Here is a 23,746-nt window from a genome sequence, read left to right on the forward strand (position 1 = left end):
CTTTGTTTCAGTGGTATAGCTCACTGTTTTAAAAAAATTTTATTTTAATGTGTATAAAAATGTAAATAATTTGTGTAAAGGTTTTAAAATCTAATAATCCTGTTAAACTTGTATTTAATTCTGATGATATATCTGTGGCTTCTTAGCCACTTTGGTATATTCTTGGAAGGAAAAGTGGTTACAAGGTTAGCACTATACACTGTCTTGAAAGTGGAAGCTCCAGGGTGCTGTTTAAAACTTATCACCTTCGAATTTTAGCATTGGAATCACCTTAAAGATCAGATCCAGTGGTTTTCAATCAGGGGCATATATGAGAATCACTTGTGGAGCTTCATTCTATCCCAGACATATTGAATCTGAATTTTCAGAAAGGGGGTTCAGAAATAGTATTTTATTTAAGTTCTGCAGGTGATTCTGATACCCACTAGTGGTTAGTAACCACAATCTGTCCAACTGTCTTATTTTAGAGATGAGAAACTGAGGCCTAAGAAGTTTGTACACAATACTCTGTCCTCCTGATACTCCAAAGTCCCAGAAATCTTTCTACGACATTGCTCTGTATACAACACTGTGGAGAGGCAAAGCACAGACAGGGATTAGGTTAAACATCCAGAAAATGGGCCAAATTGAGTCCAAAATGCTCACTGTAACCAGAATTTGATAAACATTTTTGTTTTCTAGCCCAGGCTGGAGCACAGTGGTATGACCACAGCTCACTATATCCTCAACCTGCTAGGCTCACCCAGTCCTCTTGCCTCATCCTCTTGAGTAGCAAGGACTGCAGGTGCATGCCACTGCATCCAGCTAACTTTTTTAGTTTTTGTAGAGACAGAGTCTTGCTATGTTGACCAGGCTGGTCTCGAAATCCAGGGCTCAAGGGATCCATCCTCCCACCTTGGCCTCTCAAAGTACTAGGATTACAGGCATGAGCCACCTCACCCAGCTCATTTTGATGATTTAAAGCAATACTGTCTATTGATAGTTTATCATTATGCAAAATCTAAATATCCTATTATTGTTTAGTAATTTAACTTTTGATCTGAAGTAAATGTGGTGTTTTTCATTCATTCATTTAGTGGGCATTCCTCCAAGTAGACCAACGCCTTCAGACATGGCCATTGTTATGTATACTAGTGGTTCTACTGGCCGACCTAAGGGAGTGATGATGCATCATAGCAATTTGATAGCTGGAATGACAGGCCAATGTGAAAGAATACCTGGACTGGGGTAAGATAGTTCTTTAACTTTCTTCTTAGAAATCAGAGTTCATGTTCAGCATTCTCTAAACTCAATCTATATTAAAATGATAAAGTTCTTGGTATTTCTAACTTCAAATGCCTTTTCAAGAATGGTTAAAATATTTCTCTTGTTTTAGACCAAAGGACACATATATTGGCTACTTGCCTTTGGCTCATGTGCTAGAACTGACAGCAGAGATATCTTGCTTTACCTATGGCTGCAGGATTGGATATTCTTCTCCACTTACACTCTCTGACCAGGTGACAAACTTTTCATATTGGCATGATTATATGATGCTGCATAGTTTGGCTGAGAACATAATACTAGGACACGAGATATTTTAATTCAGCTAAAGCTTTCTCCTTGACATCAAAGTAGCTTCCATGAACAATATGTAGCTATAGGAAATTACCCTGTGGATGTGTTAGCATTGCTTTAGCTATATATTTTTAAATTATTTCTTTTTTCTTTTCTTTTGCTCTGTCGCCTAGACTGGAGTGCAATGGTATGATCTTGGCTCACTGCAACCTTTGTCTCTCGGGTTCAAGCGATTCTCCTGCCTCAGCCTCCGGAATAGCTGGGACTACAGGTGCCCACCACCACGCCCTGCTATTTTTTTTGTATTTTTAGTAGAGATGGGGTTTCACCATGTTGACCAGGCTAGTCTTGAACTCCTGACCTCCAGTGATCCGCCCATCTCAGCCTCCCAAAGTGCTGGGATTACAGGTGTGAGCCACTGCGCCCAGCCTTACAATTATTTCAGAATGAATAACTATTTTTATCTTTCTCTGCTAGATTTTTACTCTTGAGAACTATGATAGAGAATATAAATACAGTGAGCCTTTTTGACACACTACCCATGAGCATTGGTGGGTTTTCTGGGAGGACATATGTTAGGGTTTTGGCCCAGTTTTTCTGAGATTTTTCTGGAGCAGTGCTGTCTGATACAGTAGCCACTAGGCAGATATTTAAATAAAAATTAAGTAAAATTGAAAAAAAAATTCATTTGCTTTAGCCATATTTCAAGCGCTCAATAGCTATGTGTGACCAATGGCTACCATATTAGGCAGCAAAGATAAAGAATATTTTTATCATCACAGAAAGTTCTATTGGTAAGGGCTGAGGCATCTCCAAAGGTAGTCTCAGCTCACCATACTAAGTTAGGATTCTTCCTTCTTCCTGTAGTTCATAGCAGAAATCCCAACAATGGGTGGGGCTAACTCATATATGTTTTACCCATTTGAAATTACACACCTAATACTGTTGTCCACAGTTCTGTTTTATGTCTTCTTTGGAATAGTTGCTGTAGAAAAGCTTCAACCAGGCATAGGGGGAAAAAACAGCCACTAAAGAAGCTGTGGGGTTCTGGATACTGAAAGATAAAGCGAGTATAGGTAGGAATGACTTGTCTATATGTGGCTCCGCTCCTTCAACACTGGGGGCCCAGCTGTTGTTTTTCAGACGCCCCACCCCCCCACCCCCGGCAATGCTGCCTTTTGTTTGAGTCTCCATGGAGCATGGAGTTGGTAAGATATGTCCTTGGTGTTCACAGTTAGAAATTGTAATACTTTATTTGTAGAAATACCATTTTAGGGAAAGGCTAGATAGGTTGTATACTACTAAAACAAAAAAAGTTAAATAGTTTTTTTTTTTGAACTTGAGATTCCAATCACCTTTTGTGTGTGTGTGTGTGTGTTTTTTTTATGTATGACTCAAAGTGCACAAATATTAAGTGTACTGCTTGATTAGATTTAATAAGTATATATACATATAGACCTCTGTGATCATTACCATCTAGATTAGGAAAACAAAGAACATTTTCAATACCCGTGAATGTCCCTTGTGTCCCCTCCTAGTCATTACCACATTGGATTCTCTTTGAAAGAAGAATCCAGCCTCCTTTTAAAGTGGCTTTTTCTGTGAGAAAGCATTCTGTTCCAAACAACTCCTACGTTTTTACTTTAAGAAACACAATCTTTGTATGACAGGGTGCTGCTGTGTTTGACTATACCACTCAGCTATAAATTCACACTTAAAATCTGCTAGAATAGTAATGGAATGAATAAATACACTATCCAGTTGATAAACAGAACTTGACCTAGTAAAATCAAAGTAGACCTATCAATAAGACTGAGGCTTAAACTCTAAAAAAAATTTAGTAAAATCTCTGATGATTATGTTTTATTGTCATGGGTTTTTCTTATGCTCAGAGACATTATCAAAATGTAGAAAACATTTCAGTAAACTTTCAGTATAATTTTTTTTCCCTTTGTGAATTTGGAAGCCGGGACTAGCCACTCTTTGATTTTTCACTGCCTTTCTGAGAACAGTAGCCTCAGTGTGGGAAAGGAGGGACAGTTGGAGTCTGTTGCTGGTCTGACTTAATTCTTGCTGTCTCTTAGGCTAAGCTAGTACATTAGAAGCCTGTTCAATAAAATTCACACCTGCTTTTTAAATGAACTATTGTAAAGACTCTCAATCTTTAGGAATCTAAAACACAGGAACTTCCCTCACATAGGAAATCAGAAGGACGCAGGAGACTAGAAGCATCACATTTGGAGCCAACTGATGATAGCAATATTGTCATAACCAGGATTACTATGATCACAAGAAGACGAAATAACTGATAAAATTACTAAGTAAAAAAAACAAAGAAGGACTTCTTGTGGCTTCTGCTATCCTAGAACTGCTCTCTGTAGCAAGAACTGGTCAATAGCCTGCAGAGGGCAACTCTGACCTGAAGGACATGAGAGCCCATTTTGTCTCTGCAGAGCAGCCCTCCTGTGTGTGGTGTACCTGGTTTCTGTGTAGGTTTCCACTTGCAAATTTGCACATCCTTGCACACACGTAAAACAAGTTATTTTATCTCCTTTATCCATATTAAAGAAAAGTAGGAGAAAGGCAATTTAGTTCTATCAGGAGAACCATCCTCTATATGGCCAAGCTGGTAGTTCTTATGGATCACACTGCTTAACAGCTGGTTTTCTTCTTTCCTGTATTAGTAATGGCTAACGTGTGACAAACACCTAAACTTGCAGGCTAATGAACTGTGTTATAGCAGATTTTTATTTTTATCTTGCTTTTTCAGTGGGTTACTTTATCAACTTTTCTACCAACTGATCTAACATTTGAAATACCAAATTGTATTTATGTGTATAAGAAAGAAAGTTAAAAAGAGAATATGTGCACATTTTTGTATATATATGTGTATCTCTACTTTGTCCCTGGCAGTGTTCTCTGTATCTTACCAACTAGGGTATTACCAAATTAGAGTTTCAGTATGATGTTAATTGATGTTCATAGTAGTTTTCCTTTTTTTTTTTTTTTTTTTTTGAGATGGAGTCTCGCTCTGTCGCCCAGGCTGGAGTGCAGTGGCCAGATCTCAGCTCACTGCAAGCTCTGCCTCCCGGGTTTATGCCATTCTCTTGCCTCAGCCTCCTGAGTAGCTGGGACTACAGGCGCCCGCCACCTCGCCCGGCTAGTTTTTTGTATTTTTTAGTAGAGACGGGGTTTCACTGTGTTAGCCAGGATGGTCTCGATCTCCTGACCTTGTGATCCGCCCGTCTTGGCCTCCCAAAGTGCTGGGATTACAGGCTTGAGCCACCGCGCCCAGCCATATAGTCGTGTCTTTAAGATGTGGCTTTGCCTATTGGTTAATCAAAGAAAGTTAAAATCACCTTCAATTTTGTTTTAGTGTTATATCTGTCTTAATCATTTTTTTTTTGAAAATGTAGTAGTAGTCTGTGCTATAATTGATAGTGTGTTATTAATAAGAATGTTTGATTCATCAAAATATCCCATTCTCTTCTTATCCTGGATCAAGGTTTCTCCTCTAAGGAAGGTGAAATGTGCTAGAAGCAGTTATCTGTAGCACTAAAGTACTTACACTTGAGACTTGTAGGTTATGATAGTTGTTAACAGATAATCACAGAGCAATAACAGCTCAAATTCCATGTGTAACTTCTATATTTGTTATTAATACTTGAATTACAACATGTTTTGTTAAGGTTGGTTTTCCTGATCATATTTACTTTTTCTTTAATGTAGTCCAGCAAAATTAAAAAAGGAAGCAAAGGAGACTGTACTGTACTGAAGCCCACACTTATGGCTGCTGTTCCGGTGAGTACAGAATATGAATATGAGCATAAGAGGATCGTTTATTTAATTTATTGCTCGTACTTGGACCTTTTAAAAAGTAATACTCTTAGATATGTCTACATTTTAAAATAATTTTACCTTGTTGAAATCATAGCAAATATGTTCATTAAAATCTTAGGTACCGTACTGGGGAAGACAAAATGGCAAGCTTTTGAAATGTATGCCTGTTTGAGTTTGCTGATACATGAAAATTAGGTGATGAAAATGACCTAGTTCAGATTACCTACTGTGAGAATTGGTCAGACCATTTTAAGGTAGAACATACTCTGAAGACCATCTTGTTTAATCTCTTAATTTAAAAAATGAGGAAACTTTAAGCCATCCTAGGGAGCTGAAGAATCATATACAAGGTCGAGGATCTAAGCCCTCCCAACCCTCTTACGGTGATTAAGTAAACTGAAAATTGGAGAGAGCGCCCAAAGGAAAAATGTTTAATTCTATATATTCAGAATCCTCATGTGAAATACTGCCTTAAAAACAAAAAAACAACAAGATGTTACATTTTATAGCCTTGTAATGATGAATTTTGAAACATTTAACACCATGTTTCTTATTTGTGTAATCAAATATCTTCTAGCTTTTTTATGCTTCAGAAACTCCAGAAAGACTGTGTGTCGCTACTGCTTATATTATGATCAGACTTGAAATCTTATCCCAGTATCTTTCACAGAATTACTTTGGTATATGGAAAGTGTGAAATTAGATAAGAAAGTATTCAGTCCAGATTTTTCTGAGAATTACAGATGGAAGATACTTTATGGTCATTTTAGCTTCTAATTGCAAAATTACCAAATAACAAAGAAGTAGAATAGGTCAGAGAAGACTTTGTCTTTTTATTTAGAGGTTCTGTATAATTCATAAAGTTTTCAAACAGAAAGAAGAGGCTTCTGACTAAAACCATAATATAAAGTTGCTAATAATAGCTAGTGCAGTGCTTCCTATGTGCTAGGTAGGCACTGTGCGAAATGCCTTGGATAAATGATCTCACTTAATTCTAAGACTGCAAGGTGGGCCCTGTTACCCCTATCTTACAAAGAAGGAAAGTTGCCCCAAAGCCACACAGCTCATAGGTGATGGAATCAATGTTTGAACTCCACCAATCTGATACTGGTGGAGTATCAGTCTACCAGTCTTCTTAACCACTATGGCTGGTTATTTAGGACTGTTGTATGTTCTTGTTATTATTTCATTTTGGAAAACAATACATTGGCTTTATTATCTAGCATACAGAATTCCGTAGCAAACCTTATCAGATAACATAGGAAGAGGTAAGGGCTGAGGTGTTAAAGAAGTAATCTCCAGTAATGGGATGGCTGGGTCAAATGGTATTTCTAGTTCTAGATCCCTGAGGAATCGCCACACTGTCTTCCACAATGGTTGAATTAGTTTACAGTCCCACCAACAGTGTAAAAGTGTTCCTATTTCTCCACATCCTCTTCAGCACCTGTTGTTTCCTGACTTTTTAATGATCACTATTCTAACTGGTGTAAAGACACATGCACACGTATGTTTATTGTGGCACTATTCACAATAGCAAAGACTTGGAACCAACCCAAATGTCCATCAGTGGCAGACTGGATTAAGAAAATGTGGCACATATACACCATGGAATACTGTGCAGCCATAAAAAAAGGATGAGTTCGTGTCCTTTGTAGGGACATGGACGAAGCTGGAAACCATTCTCAGCACACTATCGCAAGGACAAAAAACCAAACACCGCATGTTCTCACTCATAAATGGGAATTGAACAATGAGAACACTTGGACACAGGAAGGGGAACATCACACACTGGGGCCTGTTGTGCGGTGCAGGGATGGGGGAGCTATAGCATTAGGAGATATACCTAATGTAAGTGACTAGTTAATGGGTGCAGCACACCAACATGGCACATGTATACATATGTAACAAACCTGCATGTACCCTAGAACTTAAAGTATAATTAAAAAAATAATAATAATAAAAAAAGAAGTGATCTCCGATTTTAGGCCTGAAGGATAAGCACAGTTAACACATAGGCTGCTTATCCTCTAACTGCCCATTGTCCGTTCTCCCCTGCTTTACTTTGTGTCTTGAGGGGCTACGTTCTATGCACGAATTACCAGTGCTTCCTTGCCTTATGACTTCTGGTTGGGTTCAGCCAATTGGAGGCCCTCATGAGAGATCAGAGGGCAGAAAGAGAGAGAGTCTACACACTTATTACCTTTGCTCCTTTCCTGCTGGGCTGCAAATTTTAGCAGTTGTCAGAAGACCCTGTTGGTTAGTCTCCTTCCCATTGTTTGTAACCAGGTCTTTCCCATGGCTAGAGTGCTCATCCAGGTTCCAATGACACTTTTCTTATTCCTTGAGGCCTTGAGATAGTAAATGGTCTCCTATGTTGCTAGTCCATTGGCACCTCATCAAATATTATCGGGTTTCCTTTTTAGCTCCTCCTATTTCTCCAGAAATAGGCCATTTAAAAGAAAAACACTTTTTATTGAGAATTATTTTTGGTAGAGTCTGTTTTTTGAGTTTGTTTCTTTCCTGGGTCAGAATGAAAGATTGATTGAATACTATAACATTCACAATGAGAATTCAGAATAAGTCACTACTTATCAGCTGTGGCTCCATTGAACATCATGTAATGTTAGGTTGAGATAAAGGGTGACTTAATGTGCTAACAATAAACTCTGCCAACATGTTACAACTGTGTTATGTTCCTTACTCATCAAGGCCTTGCCTAAGTCTATGATTAGTACCCAGTGCTGGAAAGAACAGTAGACATGGTTCTCACACATCTGTCTCATTCCCAAGCCCCTGCCCCTGCTCCCCTCCCCCCACCCCACCCCCCTTTTTAAAGATCTCATATGCTTTTTAAGAAGGATGGTTACAGTATGTTCAAGTCCTGCTAGGGAATGATTGGGGATTCTGTCACAGATGTAGAGAAATATTTCAGTTATATAGTAGTGACTCCTCTTGTGGAAATGGAGAAAACAATATTGTACCATGCTTGAGTGCTATGTAATGGTAACTTTTTTTTTTTTTTTGAGACGGAGTCTTGCTCTATCACCCAGGCTAGAGTGCAGTGGTGTGATATCGGCTCACTGCAACCTCCGCCTCCCAGGTTCAAGCAATTCTCCTGCCTCAGCCTCCTGAGTAGCTGGGATTACAGGCGCCTGCCACCGCGCCCAGCTAATTTTTGTATTTTTAGTAGAGATGGGGTTTCACCATCTTGGCCAGGCTGGTCTCGAACTCCTGACCTCACGATTCACCCACCTGGGCCTCCCAAAGTGCTGGGATTACAGGCGTGAGCCACCGCGCCTGAGCTGTGGTAACCTTTTTAAGGGATGGTTCTGCTGTCTTCATTTGTGAGTGGCTCTATTCTAATATTAAAAGAACTGCCCATTAAGTTATTCATTATAGCATACCTTAATTTGTACTGATAATTGATATTTTAAGTATTTGGAAACACGTATTTATAAACAGGTGTGCTTTATGTAATAATTCTTGTTAATTTGTGTTAAATAATTTCAAGATAACATCATTTAGTGGTAGTCTGGGCTCTTTGGTTTTTTGTTTGTTTTGTATTAACCTTGGAGTCAATATATCTTAAACCTGGTCCTACTTCCAGTTTTTCAAGTTTGTATGAGCAAGAATCATGTTCTTTGCTTCTGTTAAAATGTAATAGAAATGCTTAAACTATAGATACTTAGGATTTTAAGAAACTAATGCTTTCTGCCACGCTGTAAGAAGATTACAAAGTTGTAGTAAAAAAAGAGAAAAGCATCATGAACAGATTCAACATAGGTATTTTGGTACTGTTTGAGAATAAGTGAATATATTGTAACAAAGAGATTTCTTTTTTTTTTTTTTTTTTGGTGACAGCTGAGTAAATTCTCTAAACTCGAGCTAACATTTCTTAAAAATGTAGATTAACTTGGCCGGGCGCGGTGGCTCACGCCTGTAATCACAGCACTTTGGGAGGCCAAGGCGGGCGGATCACGAGGTCAGGGAATCAAGACCAGCCTGGCTAACACAGCGAAACCTTGTTCTACTAAAAATACAAAAAATTTAGCTGGGTGTGGTGGGTGATGGGGGCCAGTAGTCCCAGCTACTGGGGAGGCTGAGGCAGGAGAATGGCATGAACCCAGGAGGTGGAGCTTGCAGTGAGCCGAGATCCTGCCACTGTACTCCAGCCTGGGCAACAGAGTGAGACTCCATCTCAAAAAAAAAAAAAAATTAGATTAACTTAATGTATAGAACTAAAGAAACCCCTATAGCTGTCCTTAGTCTTTTTGAAGTAGTGAACAAGTAGTCAGTGAAATTAATTATATAATTAAAGAAACAAATATGTCCATTATGCTAATGACTTTTACCCAAGATGTTGCAAGTAAGGTATCTTCAACTAAAGACTGTCTCCATTCTTTTCAGATTATTGAATATTTTGTTTAACTTTCAGGAAATCATGGATAGAATTTATAAGAATGTTATGAGCAAAGTCCAAGAGATGAATTATATTCAGAAAACTCTGTTCAAGATAGGATATGATTACAAATTGGAACAGATCAAAAAGGGATATGATGCACCTCTTTGCAATCTGTAAGTACATTTCATAGGCTCTGTAGTTTGAGCCTTTAAATTTTTTTATGCTTTTAAATCCAGAAGATGAATAAATAAATGGAAACTTAATTCATTTGAATATCACCACCATGATCATAAGGTTGAATTTCTCTTTTATTCTAAGTCTTATTGTTCATACAGCAAGCAGAGGACTCTGATCTTGGCAATTTAACAGATTTTAATAATTGAGTATGTATTTAAGATTTATTTATAAAATTGAGTCTCATGAAGAAAAACTAAAATAGACTTTTGAATCAGACACTTGAGTTTAAAAAATGTCATTTCTAACTAAAAAAGTGACCTTCATTGCATGAAGGTTTCTGATTTATTGTATTCATAAAATAGTGTTGTAAGTGTATGAACATAACCGTTATTTTAAATGTGATACTGAGGAGTGGGGATGGGGAAGCATTTTTTATTGGAAGCGAGATAACATAAGTGATCATTTACTTGTGTCAGCATAGTTTCCCGATACTGCACATTATCTTTCTTCATTTTTGAAGAGTTTTTTCTGGCATTTTTTTCAAGGCGTTACTGGTTGTTGCCTTGTTAACCTCTCATTCTCACCGTGATTCTGACATTGAGATGTTCAACCAGTTGAGGAATCTTTCCCAGAGCTTATCAATTAATGCGTTGCCAAGAATAATGTATGCGTACATTAAAATCATTTATCCTCCGTTTATCAAGGTTACTATTTAAAAAGGTGAAGGCTCTGCTGGGAGGGAATGTCCGCATGATGCTGTCTGGAGGGGCCCCACTATCTCCTCAGACACACCGATTCATGAATGTCTGCTTCTGCTGCCCAATTGGCCAGGGTTATGGACTGACAGAATCATGTGGTGCTGGGACAGTTACTGAGGGTAAGCATTATTAATGTGGTAAATATTCTGTATCAGATGCTACTAATAAAATATATTTGCATTACCTTTGGAAACCATGGTAACTTTAAAATACCTCTTAACTAATATCAGATTCATTGCAACTTTAAAATACCTCTTAACTAATATCAGATTCGTGGCAAATCAGTGTAGTTTTAGTTTATGAATTCTTAGTTATAAGTATCATGTGGACCCTTTTATTTTAAGCCTTACAATTTTTTTTTTGAGTCGGAGTTTCACTCTTGTTGCCCAGGCTGGAGTGCAATGGCATGATCTTGGCTCACTGCAACCTCCACCTCCTGGGTTCAAACGATTCTCCTGCCTCAGCCTCCCAAGTAGCTGGGATTACAGGCGTGTGCCACCACGCCCCGCTAATTTTTGTGTTTTTAAGACGGGGTTTCACCATGTTGACGAGGCTGGTCTCGAACTCCTGACCTCAGGTGATCTGCCTGCCTCGGCCTCCCAAAGTGCTGGGATTACAGGCGGTGAGCCACCATGCCCGGTCGCCTTATAAATATTTATGCCACACAGTCAGTCCTCAAAATCCTGTCACCCTGGTCCTTTAGTCTTCTTTCTATAAATGATCGCTTCTTTGGAGAACCGTACTATTAAAAATGAAGTATCACTTTTATGCTCCCCCTTAAATCTGTGTTCCTGTCCTGACTTCTTTGCTTTCCTGTTTGTTATTTTTCAACAGCCTAAAGCGAATTTTCCCAACCTTGACAATGTTCAGATTTTGAATCCGATGATTCTTTGTTGTTGAGGACTCTTGTATGCATTGCAGGATATTTAGTTGCCAAAGCAGATATTTATGGGCTCACCCCAGCTGTGACAATGAAACGTATCCCCAAACATTGCCAGATATCCCCTGGGGGGCAAAATCACTTTAGGTTGAGAAACACTGGGGTATAGAAATTGTATTTTTGGATAATCTTATTTTCACTTTAAACTCATTGTGTCCGAAATCAATGCCATTATTCTAAACTGTCTCTCTATTGACAAATTATTTGTTTGTGTGAGTGGTATCACCATCCTTAAAGTCATTCCAGGTATCAGCTTTGAAGTCATCTGATTGCTTATTTTAAAATATCTTTAAATGTCATCAGATCATTCCTTCATTAGGTTTCTCCTTTCCCTCCATACCACCTTTGTCATCCAACATTTTATTGCTCCATTCTGCTCTGACCTAAAACCCCCTTTTTTTTTTTTTTTGGAGACAGAGTCTTGCTCTGTTGCCCAGGCTGGAGTGCAGTGGCACAATCTCAGCTCACTGCAACCTCTGCCTCCCAGGTTCAAGCAATTCTCTTCCCTTAGCCTCCTGAGTAGCTGGGACTACAGGCGTGCGCCACCACACCCAGCTAAGTTTTGTATTTTTAGTAGAGGCGGGGTTTCACCATGTTGGCCAGGCTGGTCTCGAATTCCTGACCTCAGGTGATCCACCCACCTCAGCTTCCCAGAGTACTAGGATTACAGGCATGAGCCACTGCGCCTGGCCTGACCTAACAGCCTTTTAACGGCTGTGTCTGCCTACATTACATCACTTCTAATGTATCCTGTATCCTTCTATTAGATACATCCACCTCACCCACTGCTTGATATCTGATGTATCAAATCTAAACACCTCTTTACCTAGCTTTCAGGACATCTTTAATCTGACGCTAGTGTACTTATCCAACATCATTTTCCATTATTCCCCACATATAAACATGCCTGGCCCTTCTCTCCAGACCAGCCAGTCTTCTTACTGTTTCTCATGAAGGCATTCTTGGTCTCACCGCTCTGTATTTTCTTTTCCCTTCTCTTGGAATGTCCTTTTTGCTAATTGATCACAACCATCTTTTAATGCCCACTTTTCAATAATGTCTTTCCCAACTACTTCATTTTACATTGATTGTTTGAGTCTCTAAGCTGCTATTGTGCTCACCTTCAGTGCCATGCAGTTTAGTATTTAAATGTTCTCTGAATTGTTCCACATGCATTTCTTCCCAGTTCATTCCTAAGGTCATTGAGTGCAGGGTCTTCTTATCTCTCCTGTGTTTTCTTCACAACAGTTAATATAATGCTGTTTACATAATAGGCTGTCCATAAATATTTGTTTATTGCTAGCAATAATCACAAATTGCAAAGGGATATCATCATCATGATGATGTTTGATAACAACAGCTAGCATCTTTTGAAAGATTAGCTTGTGCCAAGAAGTGTTAAGCATTGTCCATGTATCATCTCATTTAATCCTCACAGCACATCCCTGTATGAAGTAGCTTTTGTTACTATCTCCATTTCATAGATGAGGAAGTGGAGGCTTAGAGAGGCTAAGTTACTTGTCCATGTTACACAGCCAGTGAGTGGTAGAGCAGGAATTCCGATTAAAATCTATGTTATGACAATCTTAGGTAGGTAACGGTAGAGCCATCTCTCCTCCTTTAACAGATTTTTGTACTTAATTACATAAAATATAACCATGAAAAGCAAAAATGATGTAACAACAATGGAATCCATCGCACTATTGAAATGGAGTTGAAATACTGAAAAATGATCACACTTTCCACTCCTTCTTTTGTCATTTTTCTGACTCTGGCTCTAACTCTGATATTCCCAGTACATTGGTACAAATCTGGAATGTGGTATGTTAATCTCTCTGTTACTTTTTCCCTCACAGTAACTGACTATACTACTGGAAGAGTTGGAGCCCCTCTTATTTGCTGTGAAATTAAGCTAAAAGACTGGCAGGAAGGTAAGAATTTTATGAAAAGCTCTAGTGATTCAAGATATGCTGAAAATTACTGTCAGCTTTATGACTTTCATTTCTTTAAAGTCTGGGGGAAGCAAATAATTCTCTGCTGGTTTGCTATTGCCTGTCCCCATGCGTTCTTTTTCCTTAGTGATATCTTTAGGTTCCCAAGAGGAAAATAAAATCTCTAGAATCTAGGATTAATGATTCCGAGCTTGACAATACTTGAAGGTAAAGAGAAAAAAAATTCTTAATGGAGCTTTCTGGGTTTAGAGAAGGTGAGGATCCTTGAAACTTGACTTTACTAGTGAGAATGTTTGGGCTGAGAAAGAAACCCCAGATTTTTAGGGGATAGAATGATGGGTTGCAAACATACACCAACTTCTTAGATCTTGACCCCAGAAAAGATTTTCATAGTTGAGACTCAACTGTCCAGCTATTTGTATAGTTTAATTTTTATATGTACCTGCAGAGACAAGCCACTTAGAAGAAACCTAGAGATATTGGTGATCATCCTTTCTATAAATTAGCTGAAGGCAAATATCAACCAGTCTTCTTAATGAAAGATACTAAACATACACAGTAACTACAATAAAGTAGATTGTTAAATAAAACAAATAATTAACAGCCTAGCCATGTCAGATAAAGAATAATAATTAAAATGCTTAAGATTTTAAAAGAGAATAGTTACCTTAGGATGGAACCACAGACTAAAAATTTAAAGTACAATTTACCTTGTAGGACGTAACCCTTAGGTTGTCCAAACCCTAAGAAAATGAATGCATTTTTATCTAACATAAACTTTAAGTTTCTAAAGCATTTTTTTATTATGTGTGTTATTGTCAGTGCTCTATGAGCAAATGACTATTTGTTTTTTAAAAACACATTTTAAAAAGCCAGTTGCATTCCCAAGAGTTTTACACCTTGGGACTTAGTCTTCCCTTCTTCCATGGTAATGGCATTCCAATTTTACCATGAAAATCTGAAGAAAATAGTATGTGTGTATGTGTTTTGGACATCAACATCAGAATTATTTTATTAGGTAAGTTTTTATTTGTTAGGCAGTGGAATCACAGAAATGTTTAAAGGCAGAAATCTCCTCAACAAGTTTTACTATAATTTTTATTTTCTGATTTCCTGGTACTGGGCCTTAATGTCAGTTTTGGGGAGTAGGTCCATTGTTGAACATGTATTTGGAGTTTTCCTTGCGTGAAGTCTCTTTGGCTTTATACTGTAGGAATGATCTCAGTTTTTTTTTTTTTTTTTTTACATACAATGGGTTTTATCATGTTGAAATATTGAATAGTTTTATCAGAGCAGCTAACAGCTGAAAGGAACCCTGATTTTAATCCTTTTATGACACAAAATCTAATCTATATTTTAGTTTACAAATTTAGATTTTTGTATATTTTCCTTAAAGTAAGCCTCCTTCAGTAATACAGAGGTAATGAGTAGTGATAAAATATATTAGTAGTTATTGTCAATTAGTTTAGTGTTTGAACTTTTAAAGTCATGACTGGCCGCAGGTAAAATTAATACAGTTTTCTTCCTGTTTCCCATAGTCCCCCCTTTCCCTCTCACTTTATGGTGCTACCATTTTTGGGTACTTACTGCATGTTTTTTTTTGGTTAAAACCTCCTTAGAAAAAATTTGAAATGCATTGATATCAGTATGTTAGTAATTTACTTATAACAGCTTCAAGTGTTACTCTTCCTGGGGGTGATTTTATCTTAACAGAGCTCTATGAACACTAAGCTCTAATGGTGTTCTAAGTGTGAAATGTTATGGTATGGGAAGGTTTGAGATGGGTGATTGTTGGTAGTGATTATCAATGAGCCTTTCTTGGTGTTTTTAAAATCACAGTCACCCAGTATCCTCATGTAAATCTTAATAAATATAAACTAATGTTCTCTCATAAAGTGGTATAAAATTTGATCAGCAGAAAAATACTAACATACAAGCTTTAAGAATTAATGAAATTTGTTGTGGAATAATAACTAATTTACTTTTATGATTTCCAGGTGGTTATACAATTAATGACAAGCCAAACCCCAGAGGTGAAATCGTAATTGGTGGACAGAACATCTCCATGGGATATTTTAAAAATGAAGAGAAAACAGCAGAGGATTATTCTGTGGATGAAAATGGACAAAGGTGGTTTTGCACTGGTGATATTGGAGAATTCCACCCCGATGGATGTTTACAGATTATAGGTCAGAATGTTTTCTTTTTATGGTTTTCTTTAGTTTTATAACTTCAATATATATGAAAGGTAGTATTGATCAGTCATTAATAAAGTTGGTGGTTCCATTAGTTCAAACTCTGGACAAGTTATTTAACTTATGTATGAGCTTCTCCATCAGCAAAACAGGGACAATACCAACCTTATAGGGCTGTTGTTAAGATTAAATGAGTTGATAGATGTAAAATATTCTAAACAGAGCCTGAACCTTAGTGTAAGTACTAGCAGCACTAGCCACAGCAACATTGAGTGTAGAGAGAATGGACAGGGAAATAGCAAATTGGTAATGAGAAAACAAAAAGAGCTCAGAGGAGGTCTTTCTTGGTCAACCACATGTGATTTTATATAACTATTTCCTGTAACATACTCTATGCTAGGCCTTCCTCACTCTTTACCTCTCCACCCATGGGGCAGCATGGGCTCATATTTTTTTTTTTTACTGTTGGCTATTTATATGGGTCTAACTAGGCCTGAACCTTAGAAAATTAGTATCAATCCTTAGCACTAGTCGGTTCTCAGAATGTCAGTTACTTTGGCATTGTCCTTATTGAGTCTACTGAAGTGGACCTTTATGTTCAAAAAATGACTCCAAAATGGGCTGAATGTGCTGTTCACTTGGATGAGGCAGAAGTTAAAACTTGCTGATGAGGACCACTCAGCAGGATCCCAGTCAGGTCTTTTTTAAGACACAGAGTTTCCTCACCTATATCCAGTGACTGATTTCAATCCATTGCTGGACCTCACGATATCTGACCTGAATATAGTTAGAGATTTCCTGGGAAAATTGGTTCTTCATCTAGAAATTTGATCTGCTGGGGAAATTCCTAGGAACCATGGTTCAGTTGAGAAACAATAAGCTTATTTTCCCCTTGTTCCTTAATTGCACAAAGGTTATTTCTGTAGACTGGGTTCCCAGGCTATGGGTAGGCAAATCAGCACTCACACGAAGGTTCCAAGGCCATGTGATGATTATTCAAGCTGTGCCATCCTGTACTAGCACTTTCTTAGAGAACTGTCATTTTAACAAGATAATGTCAAAAGTGGAAAAGGAGAATTAACATGTGTTAAATGTGTTCTATATGCCAGACATTGTGGGATATATCTGTATGAGGTAGGCATCATTATTCTGATAAAACTTGAGGATTAGGAGGCTAACTGACATGCCCAGGATCACTTAGCTAGTATCAGGCAGAGTTACCATTAAAATCGAATGTTCCAAAGTCCTAGTTCCTTCTATTAAATTGATTATAATATTTAAGATTATAATAAGATGCTAAAGCTTTGGGTATAAGGTGTAACTTTTAGCCAATACTTATTTAACTAGGCATTTTCTTTTTAACTGGTGTGTATGGGCAAGCATTATATATATGCAGTTTTTGCCATTTTAAAAGTAATGGCAAAAACCACAATTACTTTTGCACCAGCCTAATAATAATTTTAGAAGAAGTAGTTTTGTAAGTAACAATTAAGGCAATGATATTTAAAGAAGACAGTCAGAATTGCATATACCTTAGTAAAACAAACTATGGCTGACTTAACATTCTTTATGACTTACAGATCGTAAGAAAGATCTAGTAAAGTTACAAGCAGGAGAATATGTATCTCTTGGGAAAGTAGAAGCTGCACTGAAGAATTGTCCACTTATTGACAACATCTGTGCTTTTGCCAAAAGGTAACTTTCCAAAGTTGTATTTTTTGTTTCCTAAGTCAAAAGATATTTAGAAAATAATGTGATTACGTATTATCATAAGGGTAACATAGACTCCTCTTAGAATTTTCATCAGATCTGGGGAATTGTACATTTATGAAAGTTATTGAATCAACAGCTTGAAGATCATTTGAGATAACTCAGACATGTTAACTATGTTTTTGGACACCTGCATCTTGCTAAATACTTAGCTATGCGACAAGTTACTTCGTTTAACATCCGTGACAACTGAGACTTAGCATAAGTAATTTTCCCAAAAAAAGTAACACAACTACTACATGTTGAGATGGATTTTGAACCCAAGTTTTTCTAAATCAAAAGCCTAAGAGACTGAGCCATTTTCTTTATATGTTGGTATGTCTTATTTTTATGGATTTTATTCTTTTTTAAAAATTGTGATTGTGGTAAAAAGCATATAACATAAGATTTACTATCTTAACTGTTTATAAATGTACAGTTCAGTAGTGTTGTGTATATTTACATTGGCATGCAGCCAATCTCCAGACCTTTTTTTCTTGTAAAATGGAAACTATACCCATTAAACAACAACTCCCATTCCTCCTCCCTCCTTCCCCTGGGACCCACCATTCTACTTTCTGTTTCTATGAATTTGACTTCTCTAGAAATCTCACATAAGTAGAATGATACAGTTTTTGTCTTTTTGTGATTGGCTTAATTCCCTTAGTATAATGCCCTCAAGGATTATCCATGTTATAGTGCATGTCAGAATTTCCTTCATTTTAAAGGCTTAACAATATTCCATTGTATCCATATAATGTATTTTGTTTATATATTCATTGTCAGTGCACATTTTGGTTGCTACCCCCTCTTGGCTGTTGTGAATAATGCTTCTAGGAAAATGGGTATGCAAATATCTCTTTGAGATCCTGCTTTCAATTATGTGGATAGATACCTAGATGTGGAATTGCTGGATGATATGACAGTTCTATTTTTAATTTTTTAAGGAAGAGTGATACTGTTTTCCATAGCAACAGCACCATTTTTACATTCCTGCAACAGTACACAAACATTCTAGTTCCTCCACTTCTTCATTAGCACTTGTTTGTTTTATATAGTAGTCATCCTCATGGATGTGAGGGGATATTTTGTTTTGGTTTTGATTTGTATTTTTCTAATGATTAGTGCCACTGAGCACCTTTTCCTGTGATTGTTGGCCATTCATATATTATCTCTGGAGAAATGTCTATTCAAGTTCTTTGTTCATTATTTAATTGAGCTATTTGTTTTTTTGTTATTGAATTATGGAAATTATATATTGTGTTTATTAACCCCTTATCAGATATATGATTTGCAAATCTTTTTTTCTATTCCATAGATTGTCTTTTTACTCTGCTGATTGAGTCTTTTGATACACAGAAGTTTTTAATTTTGATACAGTCCCAGTTATCTGTTTTTGCTTTTGTTGCCTTTGCTTTTGATGTCACAACCAGGAAATATTGCCAAATCTATTCTCATAAAGTGTTTCTTGTGTTTATTTTTTTTTTTCTAGCAGTTTTATAGTTTTATTAGATTGGTGCAAAAGTAATTTCAGTTTTTGCCATTAATGTCAATTACTTTTGCACCAACTTAATAGCTCTTCAATGTTTAGATTTTTGATCCATTTTGAGCTAATTTTTGTATATGTTGTAAGGTAAAGGTTCTCCTTCATTCATTGCATGTGGATATCCAGTTTTCCCAGTACCATTTGTTGACGAGACTGTCCTTTCCTCATTGAGTGGTCTTAACACCCTTGTCGAAGATCATTTCTCCATAGATACAAGGGTTTACTTCTATTTTCTCTGTTCCATTGGTCTATATGTCTGTCTTTATGCTGGTACTATGGGTTTTATTATTTCCTAATGAAACTTTATCTGTACTGTACTGTTTCATTGACTAATTTATGAATAACTTTTCTCAACCCTTTCATTTCTATTTTATTTTCTATTTTTTTAGTGACCAGTCCTATGTGATCAGTTTTGTGGTTCCTAATCAGAAAAGGTTGACACTCTTGGCACAACAGAAAGGGGTAGAAGGAACTTGGGTTGATATCTGCAATAATCCTGCTATGGAAGCTGAAATACTGAAAGAAATTCGAGAAGCTGCAAATGCCAGTAAGTAAGAAATTGCTAGACTGGTGTAGTCCCTAAAAGTCATCTAATGATGTCTTTTGCATTAGGCTCTTCAAGATGTTCACTTTAATAATAAAATACAGGATTTTAAGAAACCTGTTTCTTAAATATGTATAATGGATTTCCATGTTGGAAGGATCCTTCAGTGTCGTATGGTAAAATAACCTATCTAGTTCTTTATTGCATGTTTCAACATCTTTCCCAAAGTGGTCATCTAGCCTGTGTTTGGAATGGTCCATCTTTGGGTAGATATGTTACATAAATCTACTTTGTGTCTGCAAAGCAGAAATTAATAACTCTAAGTTTAGTAAATAGTGTTATAACCATGATTATGCTTTTGTGTGTATACTTTGGCTCTGTAAATGGACTGTCTCAGATGGTACGTTAATAACCAATTGGAGAAAATCTGCTTATATAGTATATGCCAGCAATTGTGTTACACACTAGGAATACAGAAAATAGTAAGACTCATTTCTTGTTCTCATGTAGTTCAGTATCAGGTGAGAGGGGCACATGAGAGAGACAACAATCTTAACAGCAATAGAGAGATGAACAGAATCATAGTACCACAGATGGGGGTGCCCAACCTACTTGGGAGGACGTGGAAGAGATGTCACTTAAGCTTATTCTTAAGGGTTAATTAGAAGTTAACTAGGTTGGGCATTCTAGGCCAAGAAGCAACATGAGTAAAGGCAAATAGGTATGAAAAGGATGATGTGTGCAGGGAACTACAAGGTGTCTGGTGTTACTGGTACAGTACAAACTATGAGGTAAGGCTGTAGAGGTTGGCAGAGGCCAAGTTGTGTAGTACCTTCTATGCTGTGTTCAGAAATTTGGATGTAATCCTGTAGGCAGTGAGGAGCCATTGGCAGGTTTGACTAGGTTAGTGGTGTGGTCAGGTTTGCATTTTGGAGAGATGCAGTCACTCTGGAGGCCGTGCTGAAGATGAATTTGAGGGGGACTGGACTGAGGCAGAAGGCCAGTTGAAGAGGACTGTAGGAGATACCTAGACTGGGGGGTGGTGAGTAATGAGGGCCGGAAGCAGGGAATCAGGAAACGTTTATGAAGCAAAATTGGCACACTTTAATTATTAATTGGATAATGTAGATAAAGGAAAAGAGGAGTCTAGGAGGGCCCCCAGATTTGTAGCTGAAGTGACAAGGTAAATACTACTACTGGTTGAGCTAGAAAATACAAGAGGAAGAGCCAGCATATACAAGAAGATGATGAGGTCAGTATGGGACACACGTAGTTTGAAACATCTTTTGGATTAATCAAAGTTAAAATGCCCAGCAGGCGGTTGTGTATAGTCCAAATTTTATTGGGAGAGGCCTGGACTATACTATAGACTCAGGGATAATTGAAACCATGAAAGAAGATGGGCCAACCTTGGGCGAGATTGTAAAGGGAGAACAGAAGGCTGCAGATGGGTCTCTGGATAACACCAGCATATAAGGAATGGATGAAGAAAGAGATGTGTGTGGGAAGCATGATTGGCAAGATGCCAGGAGAGCAATGCCCATGCAGAGCACTGCTAAGAGAGTTTCAGGAAAGAGAGTAATCAGCAGTTTGACATTAGCAGAAAGGACTGACAAAGCTTATTGGAACATTGATTGGAAAATTAAAGAGATTAAAAATTAATGCTCAAGTTCAATAGTAGGCTTTTTTCCCCCTTTTTCCCAACAAGGGATTCCATTTTTTTTTTAAGTTTCAATGTTGTCAATATAACAAGTATATATCGTTTTAAAAATATCAGTATTATGGACTTGCAACAAAAAGCAGCCCATATTGTATCCCTCTTTTCCCCAAGTCTCATCTGTCTTCAACTTTAGTTGTTTTTTTTAAAGTTTCTGGCATTCGTCTCCATTTTTCTAAAGAAAATGGTTATATTGCTCCTCCTTGAATTTTTCATTTATGATGTTGTAGACTTTTATGGACCACTAACCATAGAAGATGATTTAGCTTTCTTATTACCATTCTCCTCCCCTTCCCCACCACACACTTTTTCTTTTCCAATATATAGTACAATTCGCATTTTATCCCCAGGTTTCCATTATGACTATGAAAATATTCACAGCTGAATTACATAGTGTTTTATGATTATATTTCCTTTCTTGGACAATTTTTTGTGTTTCCCTGGATCTTAAAATTTCCTCTCTTCATTAGTTTTTTGTATACCTATTCTTAACTCTTCTTCCAAACTTTGATAAAATTATAAAAATTCTCCCTAATACAGGAAAGGATAGTGTGTCTGTATTTTTGTTTTCAGAGACATACTTCTTAGAGCCCTTTATCCTTGTGCTGAAATTTAGACTATTTGCTCCCCAAGGCTTCCCTTTACTATCATCCTGGGAATTTCCTTTGCTTCTCTCCTATGTTGGATCCTGTTTCCTGGATCTCATATCTGTCTTTTTCCTGGTTTACTCGCCAGTTTGGGTAGAGCACATCCTTCAGCAGCTTCCTGAGAAAGGTGCATGGGAGGTAAATTCTTGAGACTGTGCTTGCATGTCTGAATATGTTTTTATTCTGTCCTCACCCTTGAGATGTGTCTTGGCATAGCTTAGAATGATAAATTCTAAATCATTTTTCCTGAACACTTTGCAGACTTGGCTTTGTTGTCTTCCAACTCCAGTGTTGCATCCTGATTCCCATTCCTTTGTGTATGATCTATTTTATCTCTCATAGCTTTCAGAGTCATTATGTTAATTTCTGGTGTTTTGATAGTTCATAATGATGTATCTTGGTGTGGGTCTTTGATCATTTATCATTGCACATACTTGGGGTGGGCCCTTTCAGTATGGAGATCTCTGCCCTTCAGTTCTGGGAAATGTTAATTTATCTTTTGTTCGTTCATTTGCTTTTTTCCCCATAATTCCCCCCACCCTGTATGTCTGTTTCTGGGACTACTTTTATATGGCTGTTGGACTTCCAGCTTTCATCCTCTAATTTTATTATCCTTTAAAAAATTTTTTATTTCTCTTCTTATTTAATATTCTGGCAGAGTCTCTCAACTTTATCATCTCTTCTGTCTACTGAATTTCCAGTTTCCAATATCAGAATTTTAATTTTCAGGAGCTTGTTCCTGTCCTCTCAGTGTTCCTTTTAATAGCACCCTGTTGCTCTTTCATGGATGCAGTCAATGCATTGTCTCTTATTCCTCTGAGGATACTAAAAGGAATCCTTTTAATGTAGTTTTCCTCTCCTGTCATTGTCTCTTTTACCTCCAAGTTGCACTTTACGCTTGCTTTGGTCATTGAGTCGCAAGTGTCTGCTGATCCTTGTATGTCCGTATTTAAGAACCAGGTACTAAAAAACTGTTTGGAAAGCTTACTGGGCTTCACTGAAAAGGCATTCCAATGTTAGTGTCTTTTTCTCTTAAGTCATTCTATTTCTCCAAAGGAGATTTCTCCAGTCTCTTGCCCAGTGATATTAGCCTGACTGCCAGAATTCTGGTACCCAAAAGAGGTAAAGGAGTTACTGGGGGGATGGGAGAGCCGTGGGTCTCACCCTCACTGAATCCTTCTCTTTTCAGCTTTACTCCCTCCTTCTGTTGTACCTAATGTCTTTGAGTCCCGAGTCTCTGCTTCAGTTTTTCCAAAAAGTAGACCTGCCTACAAACGGCTTTGGGAAGAGCAGCACAGGGTGAGGGAGAACTATTCTCTAAACAGGCTGGAGCCCGGTGCTGCTGTTTCCAGCTTTACCCCTCATCTCTATCTTCAGAAGCACAGGCTTAGAGGGCACTTGCCCAGGCTCTACTGTGAGGGCAGTTTGCTGCTTGTTGGCAACTTCTTTTGTTGGTAGTTGCTTTGGATCCCTCAGCCTTAACTTAATTACCACAAATTCCTTTGCTTTTTGTCTTCTAAGATTTTGTTGCACTTTCTCATTCAGTGCTCTTTTTCTCTTGTTTCACTTTTTGCCTGGTGGTTAATACCTTTTTCATTTTTAAATTATTCTAAACAATTTAAATTCTTTTTTAGGCAGAACAGAGAAAAACTGTATACTCTTCATGTTCTGTTGGAAGCTCTTAACCTAATTTTAACCCATTGTTTTTCTCTTACAAATAAA

At 37.5% G+C, this 23,746-nt stretch overlaps 1 protein-coding gene across 11 annotated transcripts in view; it reads left to right on the forward strand.

Moving 5' to 3' along the window:
* ACSL4 (acyl-CoA synthetase long chain family member 4) overlaps window positions 1-23,746 on the forward strand; it is a 95,708-nt gene that overhangs the window by 53,058 nt on the left and 18,904 nt on the right. For all 11 annotated transcript variants that reach the window (XM_073013460.1, XM_073013462.1, XM_073013464.1 and 8 more), the window contains 9 exons: window positions 1,077-1,227; window positions 1,376-1,499; window positions 5,287-5,358; window positions 9,833-9,972; window positions 10,681-10,853; window positions 13,531-13,605; window positions 15,624-15,815; window positions 17,402-17,516; window positions 19,506-19,663. In XM_073013460.1, coding sequence (XP_072869561.1) covers window positions 1,077-1,227; window positions 1,376-1,499; window positions 5,287-5,358; window positions 9,833-9,972; window positions 10,681-10,853; window positions 13,531-13,605; window positions 15,624-15,815; window positions 17,402-17,516; window positions 19,506-19,663 — 1,200 coding nt within the window. The remainder of the gene's footprint in view (window positions 1-1,076; window positions 1,228-1,375; window positions 1,500-5,286; window positions 5,359-9,832; window positions 9,973-10,680; window positions 10,854-13,530; window positions 13,606-15,623; window positions 15,816-17,401; window positions 17,517-19,505; window positions 19,664-23,746) is intronic.

This window comes from Chlorocebus sabaeus, chromosome X, assembly GCF_047675955.1.
Source record: "Chlorocebus sabaeus isolate Y175 chromosome X, mChlSab1.0.hap1, whole genome shotgun sequence".
In the NCBI taxonomy this organism is placed as follows: Eukaryota; Metazoa; Chordata; class Mammalia; order Primates; family Cercopithecidae; genus Chlorocebus; species Chlorocebus sabaeus.